The following is a 27,587-nucleotide window of genomic DNA, read 5'->3' on the forward strand; positions in this document are numbered from 1 at the left end:
GCTGCTCTGGTGTCAACCCAGCTTTTCTGATCCTCATTCGTTCTGAATCGTCTCTTAGTCTGCTGACTCTCTCCTCTGATGTTTCGCCAGCTAGTTTCCTTCTCCTTTGTTTTGACTTGTCCTTTAATCTGTTGATTTCCTCAGGTGTTTCCCTCTCTTGTTTGTGTTCTGAATTGTTTCTTACGGGTATATGGCCCCCAGAATATAGGTCGTTTTTTGAGCACTTAGAAACAGGTGTTAAAACTACTTCTAAGCATGTTTAGGACTGTAAATATGTACATAATAACCCTTTAAATGTTTCTTGGGTAGTTGAAAATAATTATTAGGTTTTTAAGTGTACTTTTTTTTCACCTGTAAAAATACCATTTTTTAACAGGGCCCCCAGAATATAGGTCCAAACATCTGTTCCTAAGTTGTTCTAAAATTGTCACAGACAGTTATATGCAGTCAGAATATGTTGCTGAGACTGTATTGATGATGCCAATGGCTCCAGATACTTAATTGAAATGGTTTAGAGTATACTTAATAGCAAAAAATCAAAAACTACGGCCCCCAGAATATAGGTATGCAAAAATCGTCCTCAAATACTCCACCTTCATACATTTTGATGATGCCATCTCTTCAGCATATGTTCTTTAACTGTTTCTCATCACTACCCCACATTCCTTAATGCTCAGGGTGACAGAGAAAATGCAGAATCTTGGTCGCTATTTTTTTTTTAAAACCTATATTCTGGGGGCCATATACCCGTAATGAGTAAAGTCTTTAATTTTACTAGTTAAAAAGCTTTCATGCACTCATTTAGTAGGGATCTTAACTAAATACTTAAATAAGATTGAAGGAGTGTCCCTAGATATGATTGAGGGGGGCTGTTTTTATCTGTATCAATACAATGTGCACCTCAATGACTGTAAATCAGACATTTTTGGCCGCCAATTTTTTTTAAAGGCCTAACTCAAAATTCTGTCCCAAAACTTAAGGTCATGAGACAATTCTACGTTGATTCTGAAAATTTCATGTGAAAATATTGAAACCCTATTGAGTTCTATTGTTTTGAGCGAAGTCAGTTTGAGATATGGGCGATTTTGTTCATTTTTTGCGATTATTTGAACACAGAATCCACAGTTAGGTAGATATTGAGCTGATAATCATAGAGAATGTATAATATATATGCTTAACTTCCATATAAAGTTGGTTTCATTCAAAAATATTGATATTTGACCAATTTATGGACCAAAATCGATCAAATTTGGTGCGTATGCCCAAATATGGGCATATGGTTTTTGTTTTTATCCCATAACTCGGCCAATTTTTATCCAATTTTGATAAAACTTGATATGTGGGTTCAGGAGACTAGTAGCTACAAGTAGAGCATCCCAAAACATGGTTTTGGGCATGTTCAGGGTTTTTGACCAACCTATATTCTGGGGGTCGTATAGACATATATTCTGGGGGCCCGTAAAATTGTGGTGGCCATAACTTTTTTCCAAATTGTCAGTTTGCAGATGTCTCGATGAAAAGATAGCTTAAAATAATACTTATACTCATACCAGTAGTCTTAATGGCATGTGTTGGACAGATTTTTGTCATGACAATTTTTCGCCATATTTACCCCTCTAGAAAATGACAACATCGTTTAAATCTTTCGCTGTCATGACCAAATATACCAAAATACCTCATGTAGGTCCAAAATTTTTATCCAGAAACATTAGTTACATGTTTTACTCCAACCTAGCAGTAACAGATCCCATTAGTATCGCTTATCTTGGTTAGAACTGTATCCACTAACATGACCTATATTTTGGGGGCCACCTATATTCTGGGGGCCATATACCCGTAATCTTCTGGCCCTCTCCTCAGTTGTTTCACCAGCCCTTCTGATTCTCCCTCTTTCTGACAAGGCTCTTAGTCTTCTGGCCCTCTCCTCAGGTGTTTCACCAGCTCTTCTCGCCCTTTCTTGTTTCGACAAGGCTCTTAGTCTCTTGGCTCTCTCCTCAGGTGTTTCACCATCTCTTCTAACTCTCCCTCGTTCTGACAAGGCTCTTAGTCTCTTGGCTCTCTCCTCAGGTGTTTCGCAGGCTCTTCTCGCCCTCTCACGTTCTGCCATGTCTTTCAGCCTGCTGGATCTCTCTTCTGGTGTTTCACTAGCTAGCTTCTTCTGTCTCCTAACTTTATCTCTAATATTTCTGACGACAGTGTTCACTCATTATGAGAACTAATCCCGACCACTTTCCCGGTCGAACCGTACCCAAATCAAACTAATTTATGAACCACGTGTATAGCCAACGTCCTTGCGGTGCTGAGCCGATGTAAAACTCTTCTGTCTCTTGTTAATATTTTAGTTGTACTGTGCATAAAAGTGTGTAGTGACAAGTGTGTAGTGGTAATGTATATTATTTATTATGACAACGCGATATTTATAATGCAGAATTAAAAGCTGCTTTCGATATGACTGGTGGTGGGCTCTCTCCGGCGGGACATAGATCTATATAGGGGGTACCCGGGGTACGAGTTAACGAACAGTGTTCGTGTCCTTCCACAACCCCCTGTTACCTGTGTTTCTGTCGGGGTAGCCTAATTCATCCTTTAGAATCGCAGAGTTAGCGGAGCTCATCTTATCTCGCGACGTATGCTGCATGAACGGTGCAAGACTTGCGCCGTTTGTTTCAGCATCCAGTTGCGAGTGCTTGCCCATCGAAAACATGATTAGTGATTGTGGATTTTATTGATATTACTGATTATCCATCATATTCAGTATTAATGTTGTCCATTATTTATTTATTGACATCCTTCAGTCTCCAAAACGAGGTGTGAAGGTAAATTAACTTTGAGCCTTGTTTTGGCGACTGCTTAATCGATGGGCAAGTAGGTATTTGTTTTTTAGCAGTGTTGAACATTGAAACAATTATAAAATGTTTATTTTTATCTTATATAACTTACAATATGAATGACATATGCTATAGTGACGTAACATATATAGTGCAAAGAATTAGTAACTTGCTAGATGTGATTTAATAATAATCGACGTTAACATTTTGCAGTTTACAGTTGCACAGTGTTGACGTCGATTGTTACTAACATTTATCTGAATTTAATACAAGTACATGTCACATATAAATTGGGTAGCTGAATGAAACTCGTGCCTCAAAATTTTCCGTTATTAGCATTGCAGTGTCCACGCCCTGTACTGCGTTAACGACCGAAATTTTCCCAATATGCAATTATTATTTTGCTTCTAAAATTCTCTGATAATTAATAATATATCGTGACATGTAATTGTAAGATAACAAACCTCGCGCGCGCGGCGCTTACATCTGCACCTGAGAATCTCTTAGCAATGTGTGGCTGTCTGCGCTGCGGGCTGTGTATTGTGTATATAGCTGAATTTAAATTTAGATTTATTTGTAAATGTATAATAATATTAAATATGTATTGATTGTTTTGTGGTAAATAAAATTTTTGTTTTACTAAAATTTTTGTTTTACTATCTTTTTCCCTCCGTCTCTGCTTCTTCTCTTCTTTCTTATCCACTTGCATCATTTCTTTATTCAGTTTTGTGGATGGGTACTAACTCATTACATTACATTCCTGTATTAAGGTTGTACTATTAAGGTATTCATATTTAGATTGGATGATAAGAGATGAGTTCAGCTGCTCTCCCTCTTTTTCTAACAATCCGGCCCAGTACATAGCACTGTAATTTACACAACCTTTACAATCTTGTCATACCCTATATATATACAACCTGGATTCCAATACTTTACTTTACTTTATAATCATCAATAATCAATAATCTTACTTTATTACTCATTAACTTCAATCGTCCTTCTCTTTTCTGTGTCCCCAATGTGGCAGGAAACCAGGGCTTATGCTGCCGCTGAGCTAAAGCAGTAGAGGGGATGGCGGCTTCTCTAGGATCTAACACGTCCTGAAGCAGACAAACACTATGTCCCAACGCACTGGTGTTGGGATGTCTGCCCCCGGTGCCTGTCCGGGTCAATAAAGCAGTCAAGCATCATGTATGTTATGTTGAGCATTCTCAACCAACAAATGTGGGAACTCCCACGAAAGACCAAAACAGATCTAAAGAGACACTTAACAACATTGGAAAATAGACTTCAATTTGTTTATATAATTTATAAAGCGTATATTATTGCCCACGTTAAGGGGCCTGTTAATAATTTATTAAATTATTAGCTATTTTAGATTTAATAATAATAATAATGTGTCCCCGTCGTTTTGTTTTGTAAATATTTTGTTTTTTACAACATGTAGTAGTGTTTTAAGCAAATATTTCAATCGAACTTAATAATAAAAAACACAAATACTAGACACTTAACTTTTTAACGTGTATTATATTATATGTTATTTATTAAAACTGTTACATCCTAATATGCAATAATCAATTAGGGGGTGCACGATAAAAATAAACTTGCTCGGATTATCAACATTTTTGTACCATTGTTTTCTAGAGACTGTTAGAATTCTCACAATATCAAATTTGTCATACCTTTTTGGAATGATCAGTGAGTTTTGCCTATGTGCCATATTTGATGGTGCGCGGCTTTTGCAAGCAAAAGTAGGTGTAAAAGTCGCGTAATTTGACTGATTTTTGTCGTATTATTTTGTCATATCTTCGGTTTCTGAACATGAATCATGCTGAAATTTTTTCAGAATCTTCCAATCATACTTACCTACTAAACTTGTAGCGCGATGCACTACTGGGTCGCGCCGCGCATCAAATAATTCTTCTCGCAACTTCGGTAGATCGGCGAGATGCACCACTGTGCCTCACCGAGCTGCGAAGGATTGACATCGTGAATCAAATGGGAAGTATTATAACTTTTTGATTGTTTCCGAAATAATGTGCTGGCCGAAATACGAGCTAAAAAACCATTCAATGGTCATCGCGCGCGTCTTACGGTCGATGGCGCACGGCCTAATTCAATATTATGTACAAATTGATTTGTTGTGAAAATCCTTAAACTATAACATTCAGAAAAAAATGTAATTGACCCGAGGCGCATTAAAAGTTGGAGGACTTCGCCGCTTTGACGCGCCGCGCAAACTATCATTGCATTTTTGCTTTGCATCGATGCTGACTAGATTAACGGGTGATACTCGTAAAATATTTGTTCCAAATATCAGGACTGTCGACGAGTCCAACTCGGAGCGCGTCCTGGTAGGTTAAAAACCTATAATTAAAGCTAAGTCAATTTAATCGCGATCAAAATATTCAATCCCGGGAATCCCGACAGTAAATGGCGCTCATTTTCTGTTCTCAAGTTTCTTTCGTGTAATTGAGAATATTCACCGGTCGGGAATTCCCGACTGGAAATACTCGGGATCGCCTTCTATTCACTAAACGGGAGGTATCCATGTCACATATTATTAGCAAAGAACGTTTTTCAGTTTACAGATCAACGGACTTTTGTTGTCAGTTGTATTGAACTCTATTTTGACTATCGAACACCATTTTTTCAGTGCCACTCTATCAACCATTATACTAGGTTTAATAAAGTTTAGTGATGTTGAATTACCACTCATACTGCATACATTTACAATTTTATGGTCACCAATAACTGATATTATATTGTACGTACTGCGCGGCTCATGGTCGCGCGAAATTAATAAAGCTTTTCACACAAATATTTTGCTAGTAATAAGCTTATAGGAAGATCCTTCCACGATTTTCTATGATTTGTACATCGCAGAATGCAAATGGCAAACAGCAGTTTCAGTGAAATTAAAACGTTTAAGAGGATCGGCTACATAACCATAACATAGAAATATCTTCATGCATCAAACCGGGATATGTTAATCAGCTGGAGCAGGGTTTACAGTTAGGTTTACAGGTACCACCTATTCATATTTCAAAGCTTAATTGTCAAGTAGTTATATATAAGGAATGTAAATGCAGAGAACAATCAATAAGATTTACCTAAATACAGAAATACTCTCGAATGTACATAGAATTACCGTTCCTTAAATAAATCCTTAAAAATACATTAATTTCACCGAAACATGACCAATCTGAGCGATTAGCGTAACTTAAGCTGGCTGCTTGCCAGAATAGGAAGCTGAAAATAGGAAGCTGAAAATTACGCCATTCATTTGAGATAAGAGAGAATATGATTAAGAATTATCTTCTCGTTGAATAAACCCTTCTTGAGATTCAATCATTCGATATCGTAATCTATAAATATTTTACAAAATCAGTTGGGCACTGCCAAAAGAGACACGCGTGCTCATCATGTTTGGATAAAATCTAACAGTAGCAATAAATTATCAACCTTTTAAAATTCTTTACATTCTATGTTTAAAACACGTTATAATATCGTTCTTCTCGAATAGCTATCACTTTCTACACGTCTTACAGTATGTAATATAATTGACTGTGAATCATTTACAGATTGCGAATCATTTAAGTATGCAGAATAGTATGAAAATATTTCATTTACCTGTATCAAAACAGAATCTACCCCAAATCTAAACCATATATTTTAACACTGTGTTTTACGTATAATGAAGCTATTTGAAGCTGGCCTATGTTGGGATAGTTCACATATTTCGTAGTTAGATTTTGCAATTTTATACCCCCTCCCGGCCTTTCATTCCATAATCCACTTTTATAATAATAACACTAAGCTTCCCCCCATTCTGGCTTACGTAATAATATGTGGACCATCCCAAACATAAAGCTAGGCTTGTGTAATTGAAAGCTGTGTGTAATGTCTCCCACATAGAAATAACAAGGTGCATAAACCCCAATACATTACATTACAAAGCAATAACATAACAACATTACAACGCAATAACATTGCAATGAATAGTCACGTGGTCACACACGTGTCTTCTCATAGTCACGTGGTCACACACGTGTCTTCTCATAGTCACGTGGTCACACACGTGTCTTCTCATAGTCACGTGGTCACACACGTGTCTTCTCATAGTCACGTGGTCACACACGTGTCTTCTCATAGTCACGTGGTCACACACGTGTCTTCTCATAGTCACGTGGTCACACACGTGTCTTCTCATAGTCACGTGGTCACACACGTGTCTTCTCATAGTCACGTGGTCACACACGTGTCTTCTCATAGTCACGTGTTCACACACGTGTCTTCTCATAGTCACGTGGTCACACACGTGTCTTCTCATAGTCACGTGGTCACACACGTGTCTTCTCATAGTCACGTGGTCACACACGTGTCTTCTCATAGTCACGTGGTCACACACGTGTCTTCTCATATTCACGTGGTCACACACGTGTCTTCTCATAGTCACGTGGTCACACACGTGTCTTCTCATAGTCACGTGGTCACACACGTGTCTTCTCATAGTCACGTGGTCACACACGTGTCTTCTCATAGTCACGTGGTCACACACGTGTCTTCTCATAGTCACGTGGTCACACACGTGTCTTCTCATAGTCACGTGGTCACACACGTGTCTTCTCATAGTCACGTGGTCACACACGTGTCTTCTCATAGTCACGTGGTCACACACGTGTCTTCTCATAGTCACGTGGTCACACACGTGTCTTCTCATAGTCACGTGGTCACACACGTGTCTTCTCATAGTCACGTGGTCACACACACGTGTCTTCTCATTGCAATGTAATACATTCATTGTAATGTAATTAAGTTTACACAACGTCCTTGAGAGTGGTATCCGAGGTTTTAAACTTAAAGTCGGTCAACTTGACATTTGACACGCAAGTGAACTTTCTTAAAGCATTTTTTCGTTATAGTGTTACAGTAGTGTTACAGGGTGCTACCCTGTTACAGTAGTGTTACAGTAGTGTTACAGGGTGTTACTCTGTTACAGTAGTGTTACAGTAGTGTTACAAGGTGTTACCCTGTTACAGTAGTGTTACAGTAGTGTTACAGTATCGTCAGAACGCTTGGACAACAAGCTTGTACAAAAATAACAAGGCAAGAGACAGAAACAGCCACAAAAAACAGTTTTAAAATTATCTTGAAAATCACAACTAAAATTTAAATGGTATTCCAAGCAATGCCATATGTAGACCATGCATACATATTACATATGGGAGCAGGGTTAGACCAGAATTTACTGTAATATGTTAAGTCACTTCTGGTCCACTTAGTAAAGTTACCATGCGTATTCCTTTATAAATATAGGCAGCAAAATTAATCTGTGTTATAAGTATTAGTAGTGTTATAAGTGTGCGATGATTATGAACTATTGAGATTATATTACATAATGATATAATTACTAGTGGCAGTATGTAACATAATAGATTTGTAAGTACATATTTCCAGTCGGTCCATGTACTTTTCAGTAAACTATGCTGTAAGATTTAAGTCTGTAAGAATGTTTCAGTAAATCAAACACAGGTCATCGCAATATTGCCTAAAATATGTGTATACCTTACAAGACATATTTATGGCGGCCTAATTTGCGACGACCGAAATTTTGGCGGTCCGAAAATATGGCGAAATTGAACAAAAACCGTCAAATTTCGGACGTCACAGAAAATAAGGGTATTTTTCATCATTTTTTGTGACAGTAAGCAGTAAGGAAATTTCTGAAATTCGGTAAAATCATGTTCAAACTTAGTCTGTATTAAGACTGTAAGACTTTCATGTTAGCACATACATGTATTTTAATGCAAATTTAAACTGTATTGCTTGACATTCAATTCGTCATTGGTGTGGTGATAATTTGTCCCAAGATGCCAGAATTTATTTATTTATTTTACTTGATATTACTTTTTAGAAAAAAATAAAGCAGTGAAGGCACAGTCATTGAAATAAGCTAAAAGATAATGCGACGGATTCTATTACGACGACCGAAATTTTGGCGGTCCGAAAATATGGCGAAATTTTCGGAAAACCGCCACATTTCGTACGTTATAAATATGTCTTGTAAGGTAACAGAGAGGCTGATTTTGGTATTTACCGATTGTCCTTAATTGGGTCCTTTTAATCATCTTGACAGTCAGAGCGGAAATTTGTAATGTGACAGCAACAACCAACAGAGAGCAATCATAATCTCACTAATTGTCACTCAATTAAGTGATTAACTCTCAATTATCCCACTTCGTTTTCTTCAAATACTGCTCATATTCCTGTAGTAGTTGGCGTTCTCGTTCGTTGTACAGCCTCGCTTGTTCGTATTGCTCCTTCGTGCGGATGTTGTGCACGTTCGGTAGCTGAAATGAGTCCTTTAATAAATTGATAAATAATTAATTTGGTTCAAAATTACAAGCACTCTTAATCAAGAAGAAGAAAATACTCTACACAGTATTTTCTTATCTTTGATTTAAAGCGTTAAATAATAGCATATATAATACAACTTACTACAGTGTGGAGGTAGTAAGTTTTATTGCTCCTGACACATGACGGCGATTAGCCAATCAGCATCGGGTAATAACTGTCACGTGTCAAAACAAACATAGCTCCCACTAGTAGTCAAGTCTATTTAAATGATGGGCATATTACACCCACCTGAGGAAGATATGCGAGTTGTTTTACTTGTTGGGGTGTTTGGGGGTTGTATTGCTGAGAGTTGCTGAGCTGTTGCTGTTGTTGGGGCTGTTGCTGTTGCTGTTGCTGTTGTTGTTGTTGTTGTTGCTGCTGCTGTTGTTGCTGTTGTTGCTGCTGTTGTTGTTGTTGTTGTTGTTGTTGAGGCTGCTGCTGCTGTTGCTGTTGTTGAGTTTGCTGATGCTGCAAGTTCAACATTCCAGCCACGCCTGTTAAGAGAATAAGTTAATAACTAACTTCAACAGGAATTTTATTCGGGCAATTCGTCAAAAAATGAACAAAAATGTGTAAAATGCGGGAAATATACTGCAAAATATCGGACCAGGGCCAGGAACAAGGGAATTGTGGGAGGAACTAGTTGGAGTTAGCATTCTACTTTTAGTCTCCGTCTTTAGAGTTCCAATCTCAGCAATGTTGAGATGTTGAGCGGAGGAGTAGGGCTGCTGTTGCATTCCTTGGACAAGGTTGAATTGTCCTGAAAGGAATGTTATGGTTAGGAAATAGGCTTTTATCGTCAGTGCCGTGGTTTAAATGATATGAGTTTAAATTGGAAGGTCCGTGAGACTTATTAATGAGCTCCTTGGTGCCTGAAAGTGAAGCCTATGAAGTTCACATAGCATAATAAAATGCTTCTCCGAGAATTTTTGTATGGAGTTCGTTGAAAATCGGGGCGGTTACCCCATTCCCTTGGTAAGTTAAAATTACAAATTTGTTTATTGTTGGCTAAACTAGCTGAAAAATGAAATTTAATTGACGTTTCAACAGCTTAAAAGGGAGACCCTCGCTTCCACACAATTTCACAGCTAACACTCCATCCAGCCAATAAGATGCGATAGAACCGCTACATCGTGTCAAAAACGGAGTTTCCTTTCCTCGCCAATTAAGGAATTGACACATTTAACAGCTTACAGTCGCGAGTGTTGAAAAGTAATTTAATAAATCTATCTTGTACACCATATATTTTATGGAGACACTATCTTGTACACAATATATTGGAGACACTATCTTGTACACAATATATTTTATGGAGACACTATCTTGTACACAATATATTGGAGACACTATCTTGTACACAATATATTTTATGGAGACACTATCTTGTACACAATATATTGGAGACACTATCTTGTACACAATATATTTTATGAAGACACTATCTTGTACACAATATATTGGAGACACTATCTTGTACACAATATATTGGAGACACTATCTTGTACACAATATATTGGAGACACTATCTCGTACACAATATATTGGAGACACTATCTCGTACACAATATATTGGAGACACTATCTTGTACACAATATATTGGAGACACTATCTTGTACACAATATATTGGAGACACTATCTTGTACACAATATATTGGAGACACTATCTTGTACACAATATATTGGAGACACTATCTTGTAAGCAATATATTGGAGACACTATCTTGTACACAATATATTGGAGACACTATCTTGTACACAATATATTGGAGACACTATCTTGTACACAATATATTGGAGACACTATCTTGTACACAATATATTTTATGGAGACACTATCTTGTACACAATATATTGGAGACACTATCTTGTACACAATATATTTTATGAAGACACTATCTTGTACACAATATATTGGAGACACTATCTTGTACACAATATATTGGAGACACTATCTTGTACACAATATATTGGAGACACTATCTTGTACACAATATATTGGAGACACTATCTTGTACACAATATATTGGAGACACTATCTTGTACACAATATATTGGAGACACTATCTTGTACACAATATATTGGAGACACTATCTTGTACACAATATATTGGAGACACTATCTTGTACACAATATATTGGAGACACTATCTTGTACACAATATATTGGAGACACTATCTTGTACACAATATATTGGAGACACTATCTTGTACACAATATATTGGAGACACTATCTTGTACACAATATATTGGAGACACTATCTTGTACACAATATATTGGAGACACTATCTTGTACACAATATATTGGAGACACTATCTTGTACACAATATATTGGAGACACTATCTTGTACACAATATATTGGAGACACTATCTAGTACACAATATATTGGAGACACTATCTTGTACACAATATATTGGAGACACTATCTTGTACACAATATATTGGAGACACTATCTTGTACACAATATATTTGGAGACACTATCTTGTACACAATATATTGGAGACACTATCTTGTACACATATATTGGAGACACTATCTTGTACACAATATATTGGAGACACTATCTTGTACACAATATATTGTAGACACTATCTTGTACACAATATATTGGAGACACTATCTTGTACACAATATATTGGAGACACTATCTTGTACACAATATATTTGGAGACACTATCTTGTACACAATATATTGGAGACACTATCTTGTACACAATATATTGGAGACACTATCTTGTACACAATATATTGGGGACACTATCTAGTACACAATATATTGGAGACACTATCTTGTACACAATATATTGGAGACACTATCTTGTACACAATATATTGGAGACACTATCTAGTACACAATATATTGGAGACACTATCTTGTACACAATATATTGGAGACACTATCTTGTACACAATATATTGGAGACACTATCTTGTACACAATATATTGGAGACACTATCTTGTACACAATATATTGGAGACACTATCTTGTACACAATATATTGGAGACACTATCTTGTACACAATATATTGGAGACACTATCTTGTACACAATATATTGGAGACACTATCTTGTACACAATATATTGGAGACACTATCTTGTACACAATATATTTTATGGAGACACTATCTTGTACACAATATATTTTATGGAGACACTATCTTGTACACAATATATATTATGGAGACACTATCTTGTACACAATATATTGGAGACACTATCTTGTACACAATATATTGGAGACACTATCTTGTACACAATATATTGGAGACACTATCTTGTACACAATATATTTTATGGAGACACTATCTTGGGTTGAATTGTGCGCACATGTAATGAATTACACTTTTTAAACCTTTCGGGAAGAACGTAATGAACATTTTCGAGTAATATGAAGTGATAATCAGAAGCAATAAGTATTTGATGCAGAAATCAGAAATCAAAAAGTAAACATATACATTCTGGGAGGCGCTTTTTTATGGGAGGCATACACCCGTACTATACATAGTTCTAATACTATACATTACTGGAAATATCGCATATTTGGCATACCCTGCATATCGGAGGTATACGGGTCTTGTTGTATCTGTTGTATGTTGTACTGGTGGTGTTGAACTGTCTGCTGGGTTCGGAACCTGGTGGGTGATGACGTCACAACATTGATGACGTCATAAAATCAACGTCAGAGCAAATATTACGAACCAAAGTTCAACATTTTGATTATTTGACCTTTTCCTCAGGTTGAAACACCAAACTTACCTATTCTGTTGTGATTGCTGCGGCTGCTGCTGTTGCTGCTGCACCTGAGGCTGCTGCACCTGCTGCTGTTGTTGCTGTATCTGCTGAGAATGCTGAGAGTGTTGTTGTTGGGGTGGCTGAACTTGTAAGTGTTGTGGTTGAGGCTGGGAGAGTTGCTGAGGTTGGGAATGCTGGGGTGGGATTGTGAAGGGAGTATCTACTTCCATCCGGGTTATGGGGTCCAGGTGTAGCTTTGTCTGTAATCTTCTGAGTGAAGTCACGTGTTAGATCACGTGTTATATCACGTGTTAAACCACGTATTAAATCATCCGTGTTAACATGATAATTCAATGTTTATAAACAAATATAAGAAATATAAATATAAGAAACTGATAGTTGGTATGAGCCAACGTAGGTAGACAGACGATTCATCAGTCATTAAAAAAACAATAATAATGCTAGTTTTTATAACAATATAATAATATAATATACAATTTCATCATAAAAAATAAACAAATGTCACTAACCCGGAGCTGCAAAGTTCAACATTAGGAGTAACAACAGCAATATTAGTGGGTCTGTTAATGTCAGCCATGCCTGGGTGGAGGGTCTGAGAGTCTGGAATGTTGTCGAGAATACTCTGGGGATGAGAGGCGCGGGAACTGTCCATAGGTTGGGGCAGGCCGTGTTGGGGAGCTTGTTGTTGGGTTGGGTCTGCTTGGGTTGTGTGCTGGTGGAGAGAGGAAGTTTAGCTTTACATAGTTTACACGCTTTTTATTTAGTTTAACATAGTTTAAATACCTTACATTTTACATAATTTACACGCTTTACTTTTTATTTAGTTTAACATAGTTTAAATACCTTACAATTTACATAATTTACACGCTTTACTTTTTATTTAGTTTAACATAGTTTAAATACCTTACATTTTACATAGTTTACACGCTTTACTTTTTATTTAGTTTAACATAGTTTAAATACCTTACATTTTACATAATTTACATATTTTACTTTTTATTCAGTTTAACATAGTTTAAATACCTTAAATTTTACATTGTTTACAAAAGTTTACTTATCTTACAATTTACAATTACATAATGTGGAATTTTGGAAACACTTGAAAATGTGCTCTATGGTTTACAACACGTGTTTGATGGAGTGATCGCGTGACCAAGTAAGGAATACGAATTTAAAATCTTAAGTTACAATAGTAACTGTTAAGATAATAACAATATCATATGATTTAAATATATTATATTAATGTAACTTGAACTAAAGTGAAAAATAAAGATTTTGACAATAAGTATTTTGTTTACAGTCGCCTTGGTAATGCTGCAATGCTTGAGTAAGTGACTAAGTTAGTGACCAGTGACCATGTGACCAAGTTAGTGATCACGTGACCTAGTAAACTCACCTGTACTATCTGTGACGAAGTTATCATGTGACCAATGTCTGTACTCAACTTTGGTTTGCTCAGTTCCACCTTGCTCAAACCCGCCTCAGTGCGACCTAAAATGTGCAGGAGTGATATTAGCAATAATATAACATCACCGAATATCGAACAGTCGGATTTATTATGAAAACTAATATGCAGCAGTCACTGTGGTTACTGTAATGATAAATAAACAGGAAAAACACCCACCTTTTTCATCAAGCTCGTTATTATCCAGCACAGCGATATTGTTGCAGATGATGTACTGGAGTTGACCAGAGAATGGATTGTTGAATCCCTGGGAAAAGTAAGAACCGTATTATGAGAACGAACTAAAAGTGTATTAATTTGTTCTGAAAATATTATATTAGATGCACATAATTTCACACTCGTATAATATAGATACAAAACGTGTTGCCTAAACATAAACTAATAATAATTTAGATAACACTCTGTGTACCTGGAAACTGCCATGAAGCCACACCCATCTCCCTGATTTGGTTCTGAACCTGTACATTACTTTACAGTCTCCTGACTTTACTTTCTGGTGAGCCTGAAATACACTTGTTACCATGGTTACACTACTAGTTACCATAGTTACCATGGTTACTATACACCCAGTGTTAACATCCACACTGAATTACTATGGTAACTAGTAGTGTTACCATGGTTACTATACACCCAGTGTTAACATCCACGTGCTGAATTACTATGGTAACTAGTAGTGTTACCATGGTTACACTACTAGTTACCATAGTTACCATGGTTACTATACACCCAGTGTTAAAATCCACACTGAATTGATAAGTTCTACTTTAAAATTAATCTACTACTAAAGCTTGGAGTCAGATCACGGTTAGTTTACCATCAAGTTAAGAGCAGACGATCTGTAATGGTTTAAATTCCACTAATTATGAAACCGTAAAATAAGACGTCAAGCAAGGCTACAAATAGCTGGGGCAAGGCAACACCCTACCTAATATATGGTCTTCTTTCCTAGTGTCGAAAAGTCCCAATACAATTGATGGGACTTGGGTAAAGATTTTAAAACAATATTTGTGTGTTTTAAGAATTGTTCAAGTTTAGAGTGTCCATCGAAGAACGATACATACACATTAAAAGAAAACTTTCTTGTGTTTCACTTAGGTTACATGGAATTTGTTTTGATGTTTAAAACTGAATCAAGATAAATTGGTCGAGATCCCACGTTTAAGGTTATTTAATTTTACTTTCAAAAACACTTGTTACCATGGTTACACTACTAGTTACCATAGTTACCATGGTTACTATACACCCAGTGTTAACATCCACACTGATTTGATAAGTTCTACTTTAAAATTAACCTACTACTAAAGCTTGGAGTCAGATCACGGTTAGTTTACCATCAAGTTAAGAGCAGACGATCTGTAATGGTTTCAATTCCACTAATTAAACCGTAAAATAAGACGTCAAGCAAGGCTACAAATAGCTGGGACAAGGCAACACCCTACTATTATATAGATCACCCTACTATTATATAATGGTTTTCTTTCCTGGTGTTGAAAAGTCCCAACAGAGGGGACTTGGTAAAGATTGTAAACAACACTTGTAAGAATTGTTCAACACTTGTGAGAATTGTTCATTGAAGAACGATACATACATGTATTAAAAGAATATTTTCTTGTGTTTCACTTAGGTTACATGGAATTTGTTTAGATGTTTATCTTTGTTCTAAAACTGAATCAAGATAAATTGGTCGATATCCCACGTTTGTTTAAAAGGTTATTTAATTTAACTTTTAAAAACACGCAACACGTCATAGGCCACTACAAAATTTAGCAATCAATTAGTCACACTAATGAAGTTAAAACTTGAAAGAAGTTCCGACTTTACCAGAAGGAACTTGCGCAAATATTAATGTCAGATACCGTAAAGGTTCATTACGTTTTAGGTACAGAATAATTGTACATTGGAGGATAAATTCTATGCACAAAATAATTTCCTTGTGTTTCATTTAGGATACATATAATATTTTTGTCCCGACGATTGTGTCCTGGCAGAGCACTATTTTCAAATCATATGATTATTCCAGCATGTCCATTTCTCACAACGTTCTAAAAGATATAACAAAAATCTCAAATAATGATTTTTGAAAGTCTAATACCTTACTCGGGAATATTATAGCGGGTTAATTTATGACTGGGAAAATTAGGGTGGCAGACAACTGAACCCAATTGAACCTAGTTCCCACGCAGTTAACAGGCACCCAATCAGCTTAATTGGGTGACCAATCAGCTTAAATCCCAAAACGACAACTGAACCCAGGTCATATCACAACTGCACCCAAATTGGAAATACGACAACTAAACCCAAGGAAAAACGACAACTGAACCCAACGATCGGATTTTCAGGTTCTCCTTCTTCGCAGGGGACTGTGGTCATTATCACTATAGGATAGATCATGACCACTGTAATTTAGAGCATTGGAGCCCTAGTGTGCTTACCCCGGTAAAATATTAATACATACATGCTACATGAAGATTGAAGAGGTCTCCTCCTAGTCGTTGGAGTGGCCTGCATCACACACATCTCTTCTACGGTGTTCCACTCGTTTTAGAGCTAACTGTTTTACTGCGTCTCTGCTGATGTTATCGACACCTGTCAGCCGCATCCTCGAGAACACAGGCCATCCAGCCTTTACGGAGTCGTCCTCTCAGTCTCTTCCCATAGTTTGGTTTCTAATCCAGTAAAAAATTGGGAAACTGTGTCTCTGGCATTCTTACAACGTGTCCGTCTAGCTTTGAAAGTTAGCCTTGTAGATACAGATCTTGATGGGCGTACTTATAGTTCCACTTTTTCATGTCTTCCAAAGCTGATGGAACGCACCATTAGCACGCTGGATACTTGGCTCAGGTTACTTGACTCGGATCTCGTGACTCCTGATGCTTTGGGAGGGCCTGCCATGGTTCAGATCTCGAGCCCTGGGTCGGATCTCGATGCTTGAGGAGCAGTGGATCGTATCCTTTTCGGCACGCTTCGTGAACACGTGAGCTTGTTAGATCAGATCTCACGATCGAAAGGCACCTGAGACCTTGTCATCTATTAGTACGCTTGTTATACAGATCGGATTAATACATAAGGAAGAGAGATGGTGGTCACAGTATCGAATCATGGTTGTCTTCGGCAAGTACATCAGCGGACAAAGAGGAGCCCGGAGAAAGGATCGAGATATCCCTACTACCTCTACTTGGAGATGCCAGAAGTACAGAGTCAAGAAATGTCCTGCTCATGTATTCCTTGACCATGGAGATCAGTCCTTGGCCAGCGGTGCCAAACCTCATTCCCACGACCATGACAACTTAGTTATAGCTGAGAAAGCAGAGTTCAGAGCAGAATTGAAGCGGAAAGCTGCCGACCAACACCTCTCAGCAACACAAAACCTCCTCACCGAAGCCTTATCTACATGCCCACCCGAAATCAACGTGTACTACCTAAACTAGAATCCCTCGCAAGTATTGTCCAACGATCACGAGCAGATAAGTCCGGATCTGCCAACAACTCCGAAGCACCAACCTCAACAGACCGAAATTATAGCACTAGAAACCAGGCAGCAGCTAAACTAGAACGGTATTTGGAAACCTGTTAAACTGTTAGTGATTTCTAGTGACGATTGGGTTCAGTTGTCGTTTCAAAGTTAATTAGGTAGACTGATTGGGTTTATAATTAATTTCCCAAGCTACTCTGTTTAGGAAAAGTCCAAATTGGGTTCAGTTGTCCGGTAGCCGAAAATTAATGACCGGGAAAAATATGGCGGAATTTTCCAAAACCCACCAAGCATCAAAATGTATTACTATTAGTTTACCTTACTCGGGAACATTATAGCGGGTTAATTTATGACTGGGAAAATTAATGACCGGGAAAAATATGGCGGAATTTTCCAAAACCCACCACTTTATCCCAGTCATAATATTCCCGAGTAAGGTAATAATATTTCCTTGTAGTTTCAGTTAAAACACACCATCACGACCACCAACTAATTACCTAATTAACTAATGACAGCATTACTCACATCAGTCAGTTTAGACAGGTCACTAGGGTGGTAGAACTTGTAGATACTAGTTCCGATCAGTTCGTGTGGCAAGTACTCCAATACGGCGGTAGTTCGGGGATCTACAAACAGAAACTTGTCATCCATCGTCAACCTGGGGGGAGAAAGCATGCTGTTATGGGATATTTTAAAACTTATTTTAATGGAGCAAACCTCGGACAAAGTTTAACTTAATTTGTGTTGATTAAGTGTATTCATATTTTATTGCTTTGGCCCTTGAGGTACTATTGTCCCAACAAGTAAGCTAATCTACAATAAGTTTAGAAATATTACTCCTCTGATTGCTGTGGTTTCTACAGTTACTTTTGTACAAGCTTGTATAATACAGGATTAGCTGTATAATTTCAATTTGCACATCAAAGCAAAGAGAACGGATAACCTTACACTCTGTAGTTTTACTGCCGGAGCGGTATTTGCATAATATGATTATACATAACATTAATAACATATTATGTTAATTGTATTCCTGTCAAAGTTTGTAATTGATGTTATATCTATCCCACAATAGTAATCTTTGTACGGCAAGAGTTAATGTTATGCTGTATTACTATTAAGTATTTAAAAGCTAATGAGGGTAACAACTTAAAAACAGTTTCCAAAACCCGGTCAACATGTTTTGTAATACTTGCCAAATTTTGTGTTTAAATTTCTACAGTCACAACTTGGCTCTACGTTTGAGCATAATTTATGAATCAGTTATGCGCTCTTTTTGCAATATTTATGCATTATTTATGGACTGTTTGTGCATTATTTATGGACTGTTTGTGCATTATTTATGGACTGTTTGTGCAATGTATTTCAAACTAATCGCAATAATACTAAGCCACTGATGAATACTCGGACACGAAGTTATGTTAAGAAATTTCTTACAGTAATTTATTAATTAAGTGATACAAAATGTATTTGATACGCAACCTGACACACAGTATGTATCACTGAATTAAATTATATGGATTCAGTAAATTAAGAGCGGTTTACTAGCTGTTGCTTCAGCTGGGCTACCTTTTAACATTACTTTATTAATTTTTACACACTTAAGCTACTTAAGCTTATATTATTATACTTACATACTTTGATACTTTGGCTGGTATTTCAGATAATCAAATAATTTTTAAATTATTATCTCACGCATGATTTCTTTTTCTGTGAGAACAAACCCGCTAACAACTTGTAATTAACGATTAATTAACGATTAATTATACAAATTTATAAAACATCTCCGTGAAACAATCTACTAATAATCACCTCCAATTAAAAACGTTCGGTTGTTTCAAGCTTTTGACAGGGACTTGTAGAACCCGCCCCACAGCAACCAAACAGGTAAAATCTCCCAGCTCCTCTTCCGACTCATCACCACTGAAGTGGAAATAGGTTAGTCAAAATTGAAACAATTCAATAACTTAATTTATTGGCTCATATAATTCGGTAAATCAATCTGCAATTCATTGATTTTCTGAAAGTTTGAGTAAAAGCCGCCAAAAGTCGGTCTAACCTATATTTGATGAGATCCTCGGACATGGAGAAAGTATCAACATCCCAGTTCTTCAGATAGCTGCGATTTTTTAGAACAATTAGCTGGGATACTCACTTGTTCGTTATCATGATTTGTTATTAAGTTAGTTCTGATTACCATTAAATATTAAAATAACCCCAGAAACCCCCTACTAACCCAGTCACGTGCACTATTGTGTGCGGGGGGGGGGGGGGGGGGGGGGGGGTACCCCATACTCAGTACTAACCCAGTCACGTGAACTATTGTGTAAGCTGTCGCGTTCTTCTTCTTATCTTCAATTGTTTGACCGTCAGGACCTCGTTTACCGTGCCTCATACGGCAGAAGAAAGAACGACGAGACCCTGAAATCTGATAGAGAAAATGTGTTATTGATTATCGACTAGTTACTATAAATTAATTGATTATTAATTACTAACAATATTTGGTAGATATTGTGAAATCATTAGAACTATTTATTTAATCCCAAACATCCTCAAACAGAGATGTCCAGAAACTCTCGATATAATATAATAATATATAATACCCAGAACTAATAGTCTGTGATAACGCTGGTACGGGGGCAGTACGCTATAAAAACGGGACGTGACGCAAATACTAAATTCTGGGTTCCCTATATCTATCGTGTGTGACACTTGCATTAATTTTTACCAAAAAAGGTTCACCTAGTACTGAATTTATCAAGAGAAGAAGAAATACAAACGGCATAAATATCGATCGGACCGTAATTTCAGAGGATTGCTCACTGTAATCGCTATTTATTACGTGGCAGTTTGTGGCAGTTTATACGTTGGTGGCATGACAGGTGAACTACTACTACTACTACTACTACTACAGGTGAAGCTGTCAACATATAGGGATATCCCTGTCAACTATCATTATGTATAGTTTAGTAGTACACTAGTAGTGTAGAATATCAAAACCTTATAAAACAATGACGGTATAACCAGAACTAGGGACAATACCATTCACTTTAACATTTCTCCGCTGATTGCAAAACAAATCACAATACCATTCACTTTAACATTTCTCCGCTGATTGCAAAACAAATCACAATACCATTCACTTTAACATTTCTCCGCTGATTACAAAACAAATCATAAAATGTTTGCCACAATGAGGAATTATAAATCCTAGCACTCTAAGCGCAACTATTTCCCATGAACCATGACGTCATCATACCGCTAACTATAAGTTATGACGTCACTATGACGTCATTATACCGCTAACTATAAGTTATGACGTCACCATGACGTCATCATACCGCTAACTATAAGTTATGACGTCACTATCTATATCACATATCACGTGGAATATCCAGTACCCACACTGACCATGTTGAAGTCTGCAGCAGTACTCTTCTTCTCCCCCGCAGTGTGGTCACAGTCAGTGACCAGCAGCTGCTCCTTCACCAACTCTTGGTCACACGGGTGTATGATATCCAGGAACCCTAGCTCGCATAGGTCCTCCTGATGGGAATTAGTTTGTTAATTGGGTTATAGGTACTTAATTTAGTAATTAGTAATTAGTAGATCAGTTTGTGAATTAAACAATTTTTCTATGGTGAAAATTGCAAGATAACAACAAAATAGCCAAGGGGACAAAAGTAACAAACAAAAGTAACGAACAAAATAAACTAACCTAGTTGTGGTTGAGAACGTGACTAACACTGTTGCTTGCGTACAATATTCTCTGATTCTCACAGCTAACTATAAACAAGAACCCGTCCTCAGCCTCTAGAATAAGGTGCTTCAGTTCTTCATCCTGAGTGTTACCAGGTGTTACCAGGTGTTACTGGAGGTGTTACCAGGTGTTACCAAGTGTTACCAGGGAGTTACTAATAGGAAGGGAGTAGCAGAATAACTAATAGTTCATGGATTACCTTTCAAAGTTCCAAAGTTCGCGGTAAATTTGGGCGTGGTAAATTTAAGCGTGGTAAATGGTTTTACAGTACCAGGTAGAGGCGTTATAAAATGTAGCTTGTTATTTCCGGATTGCAAGATTTCATAGGATTACAAGATATAGATACTTGTAAAATATCCAAAGCTTGCAATTTGCATCTCAGAAGAGATTGTAAAATCATACATCTACATATATAATACACAGCACATATAATTACAAATTTACATCAACACTCTCCACAGTGTATGCCACTTACTCCTTCATAAATTTAACTTATGCCACTTATTACAAATATGCATACATTCTGGCAGCTAATCAGAATACCAGACGCGTACATACAGCTGAACTACAGGGTGGGCCAAAAGTCACTGTACATACAGCTGAACTAAGTCAGATGCTCTCCCTCCCTCTCTCCTTTCTCTCTCTCTCTCTCTCTCTCTCTCTCTCTCTCTCTCTCTCTCTCTCTCTCTCTCTCTCTCTCTCTCTCTCTCTCTCTCTCTCTCTCTCTCTCTCTCTCTCTCTCTCTCTCTCCCCCTCTCTCTCTCTCTCTCTCTCTCTCTCTCTCTCTCTCTCTCTCTCTCTTTCTCCCTCTCTCTCTCTCTCTCTCTCTCTCTCTCTCTCTCTCTCTCTCTCTCTCTCTCTCTCTCTCTCTCTCTCTCTCTCTCTCTCTCTCTCTCTCTCTCTCTCTCTCTCTCTCTCTCTCTCTCTCTCTCTCTCTCTCTCTCTCTCTCTCTCTCTCTCTCTCTCTCTTTCTCCCTCTCTCTCTCTCTCTCTCTCTCTCTCTCTCTCTCTCTCTTTCTCCCTCTCTCTCTCTCTCTCTCTCACTCTCTCAACTCATGCAACTCATTGTAAATCTGTAGCTCTTCGCCAGGTTGGAGTCGGTAAAATTACAATGCACAATAACTTTGATAATACGCCGAATTTTACCAGCTCGACAAATAAAAGTAACGCGTATTTAAGTACCACGCACGTTGAAAAGTAACACGTGGGTTTTAGCTGACGTTTGTTGGCTTCATTATTACAACGATAGAAACAGTAAATACAATCTCTGATTACTCTTTCTAGATGTATTATACAGAAGCTTATGAGTTCTTTGAGTGAAATAGTTGCTCAAAGTTTTGAAAAGATAGTTATAAAAAATAATTTTGTTTCAGAAGAAATCACCCGAAAGAGATGATATATAATATTAATATTATATTATTTTATATCCAATTAATATATTATATCAATTTCCCCAATTAATAATGACCCTAATGAACTGGAACAAAATAACTTACAGTGAGAAATGTAGTAATAATATATGTATATATATGTATATAATAATATAAATAACTTACAGTAAGAAAGGTAGGTCTCAATTGGTTCTTGTGCCCTCCCCCATTAGCATATCTCAGCGCTTTGAGGTGTCTCACAGCCATCTTCAGAATGGTCAGCTTGTCCGGTCGTCTGAAGGAACGAGTGCTAGTTACCATAGTAACGAGTGGTCACCAACCCATTTAGTTTAAATTGGACTAATTATTGATTATTGAGCTATTAGTTAATGAATTAAATTAAAATTTCTAACCAGTGTTACTCCAGTCGTGCATATAAAGTTATGTAATATGGTGATATCTTATTTATCTCCTTTATCTGCACTACAGTGCTCAACTTGATGTCAAGGAGCAAATTATAGAACAAATGAAACAAAGTTCAAATGGCAAGTTCAACTTCAAGTTTCATACTATGCGCTGTGCAATTATTTGGCCCTAAAATAATCTCCGAATTTATGTATTTTGTCAGATCAATTTTGGCAGAAATTTTAATGTTTGAACTTTAAAATCTTCAATTTAGACTAACTGATTCGGAGAAGAGGAAGACAACATTCCTGCCTTGGTCAATCCCACATTGGTATCTGGTTCATCGTGGTTACTAGAAAAATGTTCCTTACCGTATAATTGGCGTGCACAGTGCAGCGTGCACAGTATTGGTGTGCACTGTGCACTGTGCAGTGTGCACAGTATTGGTGTGCACTGTGCACAGTGCAGCGTGCACAGTATTGGTGTGCACTGTGCACAGTGCAGTGTGCACAGTATTGGTGTGCACATTGCAGCGTGCACAGTATTGGTGTGCACAGTGCACAGTGCAGTGTGCACAGTATTGGTGTGCACCGTGCACAGTGCAGTGTGCACAGTATTGGTGTGCACCGTGCACAGTGCAGTGTGCACAGTATTGGTGTGCACAGTGCACAGTGCAGCGTGCACAGTATTGGTGTGCACAGTGCACAGTGCAGCGTGCACAGTGTATTTTAAGTCGTGTGAGCCATGCGCATTAAATTAAGCGAATTTCTTTATCTGCACGACTCAAGCTCACAACTTACCCTGACTACTAGAAAGGACAATATATCCAGCAATTCAGCATGTAACCATGGTAACCAGCATGTATATTGCCCCTAAATCCCCTTATTTAACTAACCTTGAAACAACGGAGCACATGGGTACCATAGCTGCTAGCTCGTCAATGTACATGTTCATCTTGTCTCTTCTCCTCTTCTCTATCGCATTGTGAGATACTTTACCGGAGGGTTTACCGTCAGCTCCCTCCAGGAGCGAGTCAGTGTCATCTTCGTTAGAGGAGCTGAGGGGGTGTGCAATTAGATCAGGTGTTTCTGTAAGGGGGTGTGGAATTAGATCAGTGTTTCTGAGGGGGGTGTGGAATTAGATCAGGTGTTTCTGTAAGGGGGGTGTGCAATTAGATCAGTGTTTCTGAGGGGGTGTGGAATTAGATCAGTGTTTCTGTAAGGGGGGTGTGGAATTAGATCAGGTGTTTCTGTAAGGGGGGTGTGGAATTAGATCAGGTGTTTCTGTAAGGGGGTGTGAATTAGATCAGAGGTGTTCTGAGGGGGTGGAATAGATCAGGTGTTTCTAAGGGGATCAGGTGTTTCTGTAAGGGGGGGTGAATTAGAACAGGTGTTATCGTAAGGGGTGTGGAATTAATCAGTGTTTCTGAAGGGGGTGTGGATTAATCAGGTGTTTCTGAGGGGTGACTAGATCAGTGTTCTGAAGGGGGAGTGTAGGATTAATCAGGTGTTTCTGAAGGGGTGTGGAATTAGATCAGTTTTCGTAAGGGGTGTGGAATTAGATCAGGTGTTTCGAAGGGGTGGGATTAGTCAGGTTTCGAATGGGTTGAATTAGATCAGGTGTTCTGTAAGGGGGGTGTGACTAATCAGGTGATTCTGTAAGGGGGTGTGAATTAGATCAGTGTATCCTGTAATGGGGGGTGTGAATTAATCAGTTTTCTTAGGGCCCCCTGTGAATTAGATCAGTGTCATCTGTAAGGGGGGTGTGGAATTAGATCAGTGTTTCTGTAAGGGGGGTGTGAATTAGATCAGTGTTTCTGTAAGGGGTGTGGAATTAGATCAGGTGTTCCTGTAAGGGTGGTTGCCCTGAATCACAGGTTTCTGTAAGGGGGTGTGAATTAGATCAGGTTTATCTGAGGGGTTGAAATTAGTCAGGTGTTTCTGTAAGGTTTAGAATACAATCTGAATATATTGCAGTCATAAATTTGCTGACGAGTACGCCTAGTTTGCTACTGAACTTGTGAACTGGACAACTGGTTAAGACCAGTGCAGTTCCATAGCGTTGCCCTTCGGATGAACTATCCTTCATCTTGGCTGGCGTTCCACATGCACGGAATGATTTAACGTTGGGAGTGACGGAAGTGGGTTGCAGCGTGTACCCTTAGGCTTGCCTACCCATTACAGAAGTTAGATGCAGTCAATATTAAAGCCAGCAGGTATCAGAGCTTGTGACACCTGCACTGCTTGCATGGGGAGGAAGCGTGCACGTCCAAGTGTCGGACGGCGTGTGTGCACATGAGTAATGTTTACTTGGTGGGGAGGCGTGACGTGTGTGCACATGAGTAATGTTACTTGGTGGGGGAGGCGTGACGTGTGATGCACATGAGTAATGTATACTTGGTGGGGAGGCGTGACGTGTGTGCACATGAGTAATGTATACTTGGTGGGGGAGGCGGGACGTGTGTACATGAGTAATGTATACTTGGTGGGGGAGGCGTGACGTGTGTGCACATGAGTAATGTTTACTTGGTGGGGGAGGCGTTTAATTAAAGATGGGTGCAATTTTTGTCACTGCAGTGAGAGAGGGTTTGATTTACTGCACAACTGCACAAGATGGGACCTACCTCAGCTTCAGAACAACTGACCTCTCAGAACAACTGACTCTCAGCAAATTTATATCGTGGTTTAATAAGATGAAGACGTTTTAAAAATCTTTATTTTACAGTAATTTGGCGGGATAGTAAATATTGTCTGGTCCAGCTTTGTTTTCATGTACTTGAGAGACACTTCACGGTTGTTTCTACTTCAGAATAGTGGTTACAAAAAGACTCACAATTTCATCTTCTTGTTAGGTGGGTCGTCAAAGAGGACTCCATCAGGTTTGATAGCGTTGTTGATAGCGTTCTGTAAGGTGTGTAACTCTGACGCTGAAAAAAGGAAACTCCGTTAAAACAACATTAGTTATTTGACCCACTGAGTTAGCGCAAACAAGCAAAATCAAATATTAGTTAATTATTGTGCTCTTCAAAATTCATTTAAACCACAAACTGCTCAATGCAAGTTATGGTGATTAAACCTAGTAACACATGGTAACACATGCACCGTAACACATGGTAAAGTGGTAAAACGCACACATGGAACACGTCATGGTAACACCTTAGTAACACATGGTAACACTGGTAACGCCTAGTAAACCTAGTAACACCTAGTAACACTGTAACACATGGTAACACCGTACCTGGTTACCCCTAGTAACGCCAACACATGGGTCCTGTTACACCTAGAACCTTCACCTTACGCCCTAGTAACACCTAGTAAACACCGTACCTGGTAACACCTAGTGAACTTACCCGACAACAACCAGTGAGACTGTTATCAATCGGAACTACCTTTACACCATTAACCATAACCATTTATCCACTGCTACAAAGATTTCACTGTTAAAGTATGAACTTAAAAATATTATGTAACGATTTTACCTAGACAACGTGTCAAAATATCAAATTAATCGATTTGGTTGTTACATCATCTAAGTTAGTTGCTAATTATTTATTTATTTATAAGTTAGTTCACAATAAAACATCGGTCAAGTTAATCAGGTACAAAATAAGTATGGAAAATGTTAATTTAAAAAGCAATCATGTTTCACAATTTTAAAAGAAATCCACCACTGTAGAAGGACCACACATATGCCTATTAAAAGAACGTAACAAACGTAATATTATGAAGAGCAATTATAATGACGTATCAAACGACAATCCTCATAGTAACAGTAATTCTGTGGTACTACCTCTAAAAACTGACATTCCTAACTTTCTGATGTACTCCAAAATGTATCGTGAATTATGTGCATATTATCTCCTTGCAACTACCTTACAATCATTTAGCCTGACTTTTAAGGTGAATCCATCTTTTTGAAGGAACTTAATAAAACGAAAATTCAAAAGCGCGGCCTCTAAATCAGGGTCACTGAATGTATCTTAATTTTACTACAATCACTTCTAATATAATCTTCTATCTAAAACCATGATTTCAAATATTAAAATTGAGGAAAACTAAACAAAAAACAGAGCACAAAGTCCCTGATGTATCATAAGAGACTCCAGTAACCAGTTACTCTCGTCACTAGT

The 27,587-nt window shown here is 37.8% G+C and overlaps 2 protein-coding genes across 2 annotated transcripts in view; one reads left to right on the forward strand and one right to left on the reverse strand.

The window, feature by feature from the left end:
- Positions 1-27,587, forward strand: part of LOC134814240 (uncharacterized) — a 324,724-nt gene that overhangs the window by 77,156 nt on the left and 219,981 nt on the right. The gene's annotated exons all lie outside the window — the stretch shown is intronic.
- LOC134814320 (basic helix-loop-helix ARNT-like protein 2) lies at positions 5,742-26,382 on the reverse strand. Its single transcript, XM_063822415.1, has 20 exons — positions 26,291-26,382; positions 24,354-24,515; positions 23,240-23,348; positions 21,648-21,764; positions 21,335-21,469; positions 20,230-20,351; positions 19,983-20,042; positions 19,736-19,846; positions 18,452-18,584; positions 14,864-14,956; positions 14,614-14,701; positions 14,386-14,480; positions 13,499-13,701; positions 12,993-13,238; positions 12,786-12,868; positions 9,835-9,987; positions 9,477-9,721; positions 8,905-9,181; positions 7,596-8,396; positions 5,742-7,303 (listed from the first exon to the last, which is right to left on the reverse strand). Exons 1-18 carry the CDS (start codon positions 26,296-26,298, stop codon positions 9,056-9,058), a joined length of 2,289 nt encoding a protein of 762 aa, XP_063678485.1. The 5' UTR covers positions 26,299-26,382; the 3' UTR covers positions 5,742-7,303; positions 7,596-8,396; positions 8,905-9,055.

The sequence above is a fragment of the Bolinopsis microptera genome, chromosome 4 (genome assembly GCF_026151205.1).
Source record: "Bolinopsis microptera isolate Bmic1 chromosome 4, MBARI_Bmic_1.0, whole genome shotgun sequence".
In the NCBI taxonomy this organism is placed as follows: domain Eukaryota; kingdom Metazoa; phylum Ctenophora; class Tentaculata; order Lobata; family Bolinopsidae; genus Bolinopsis; species Bolinopsis microptera.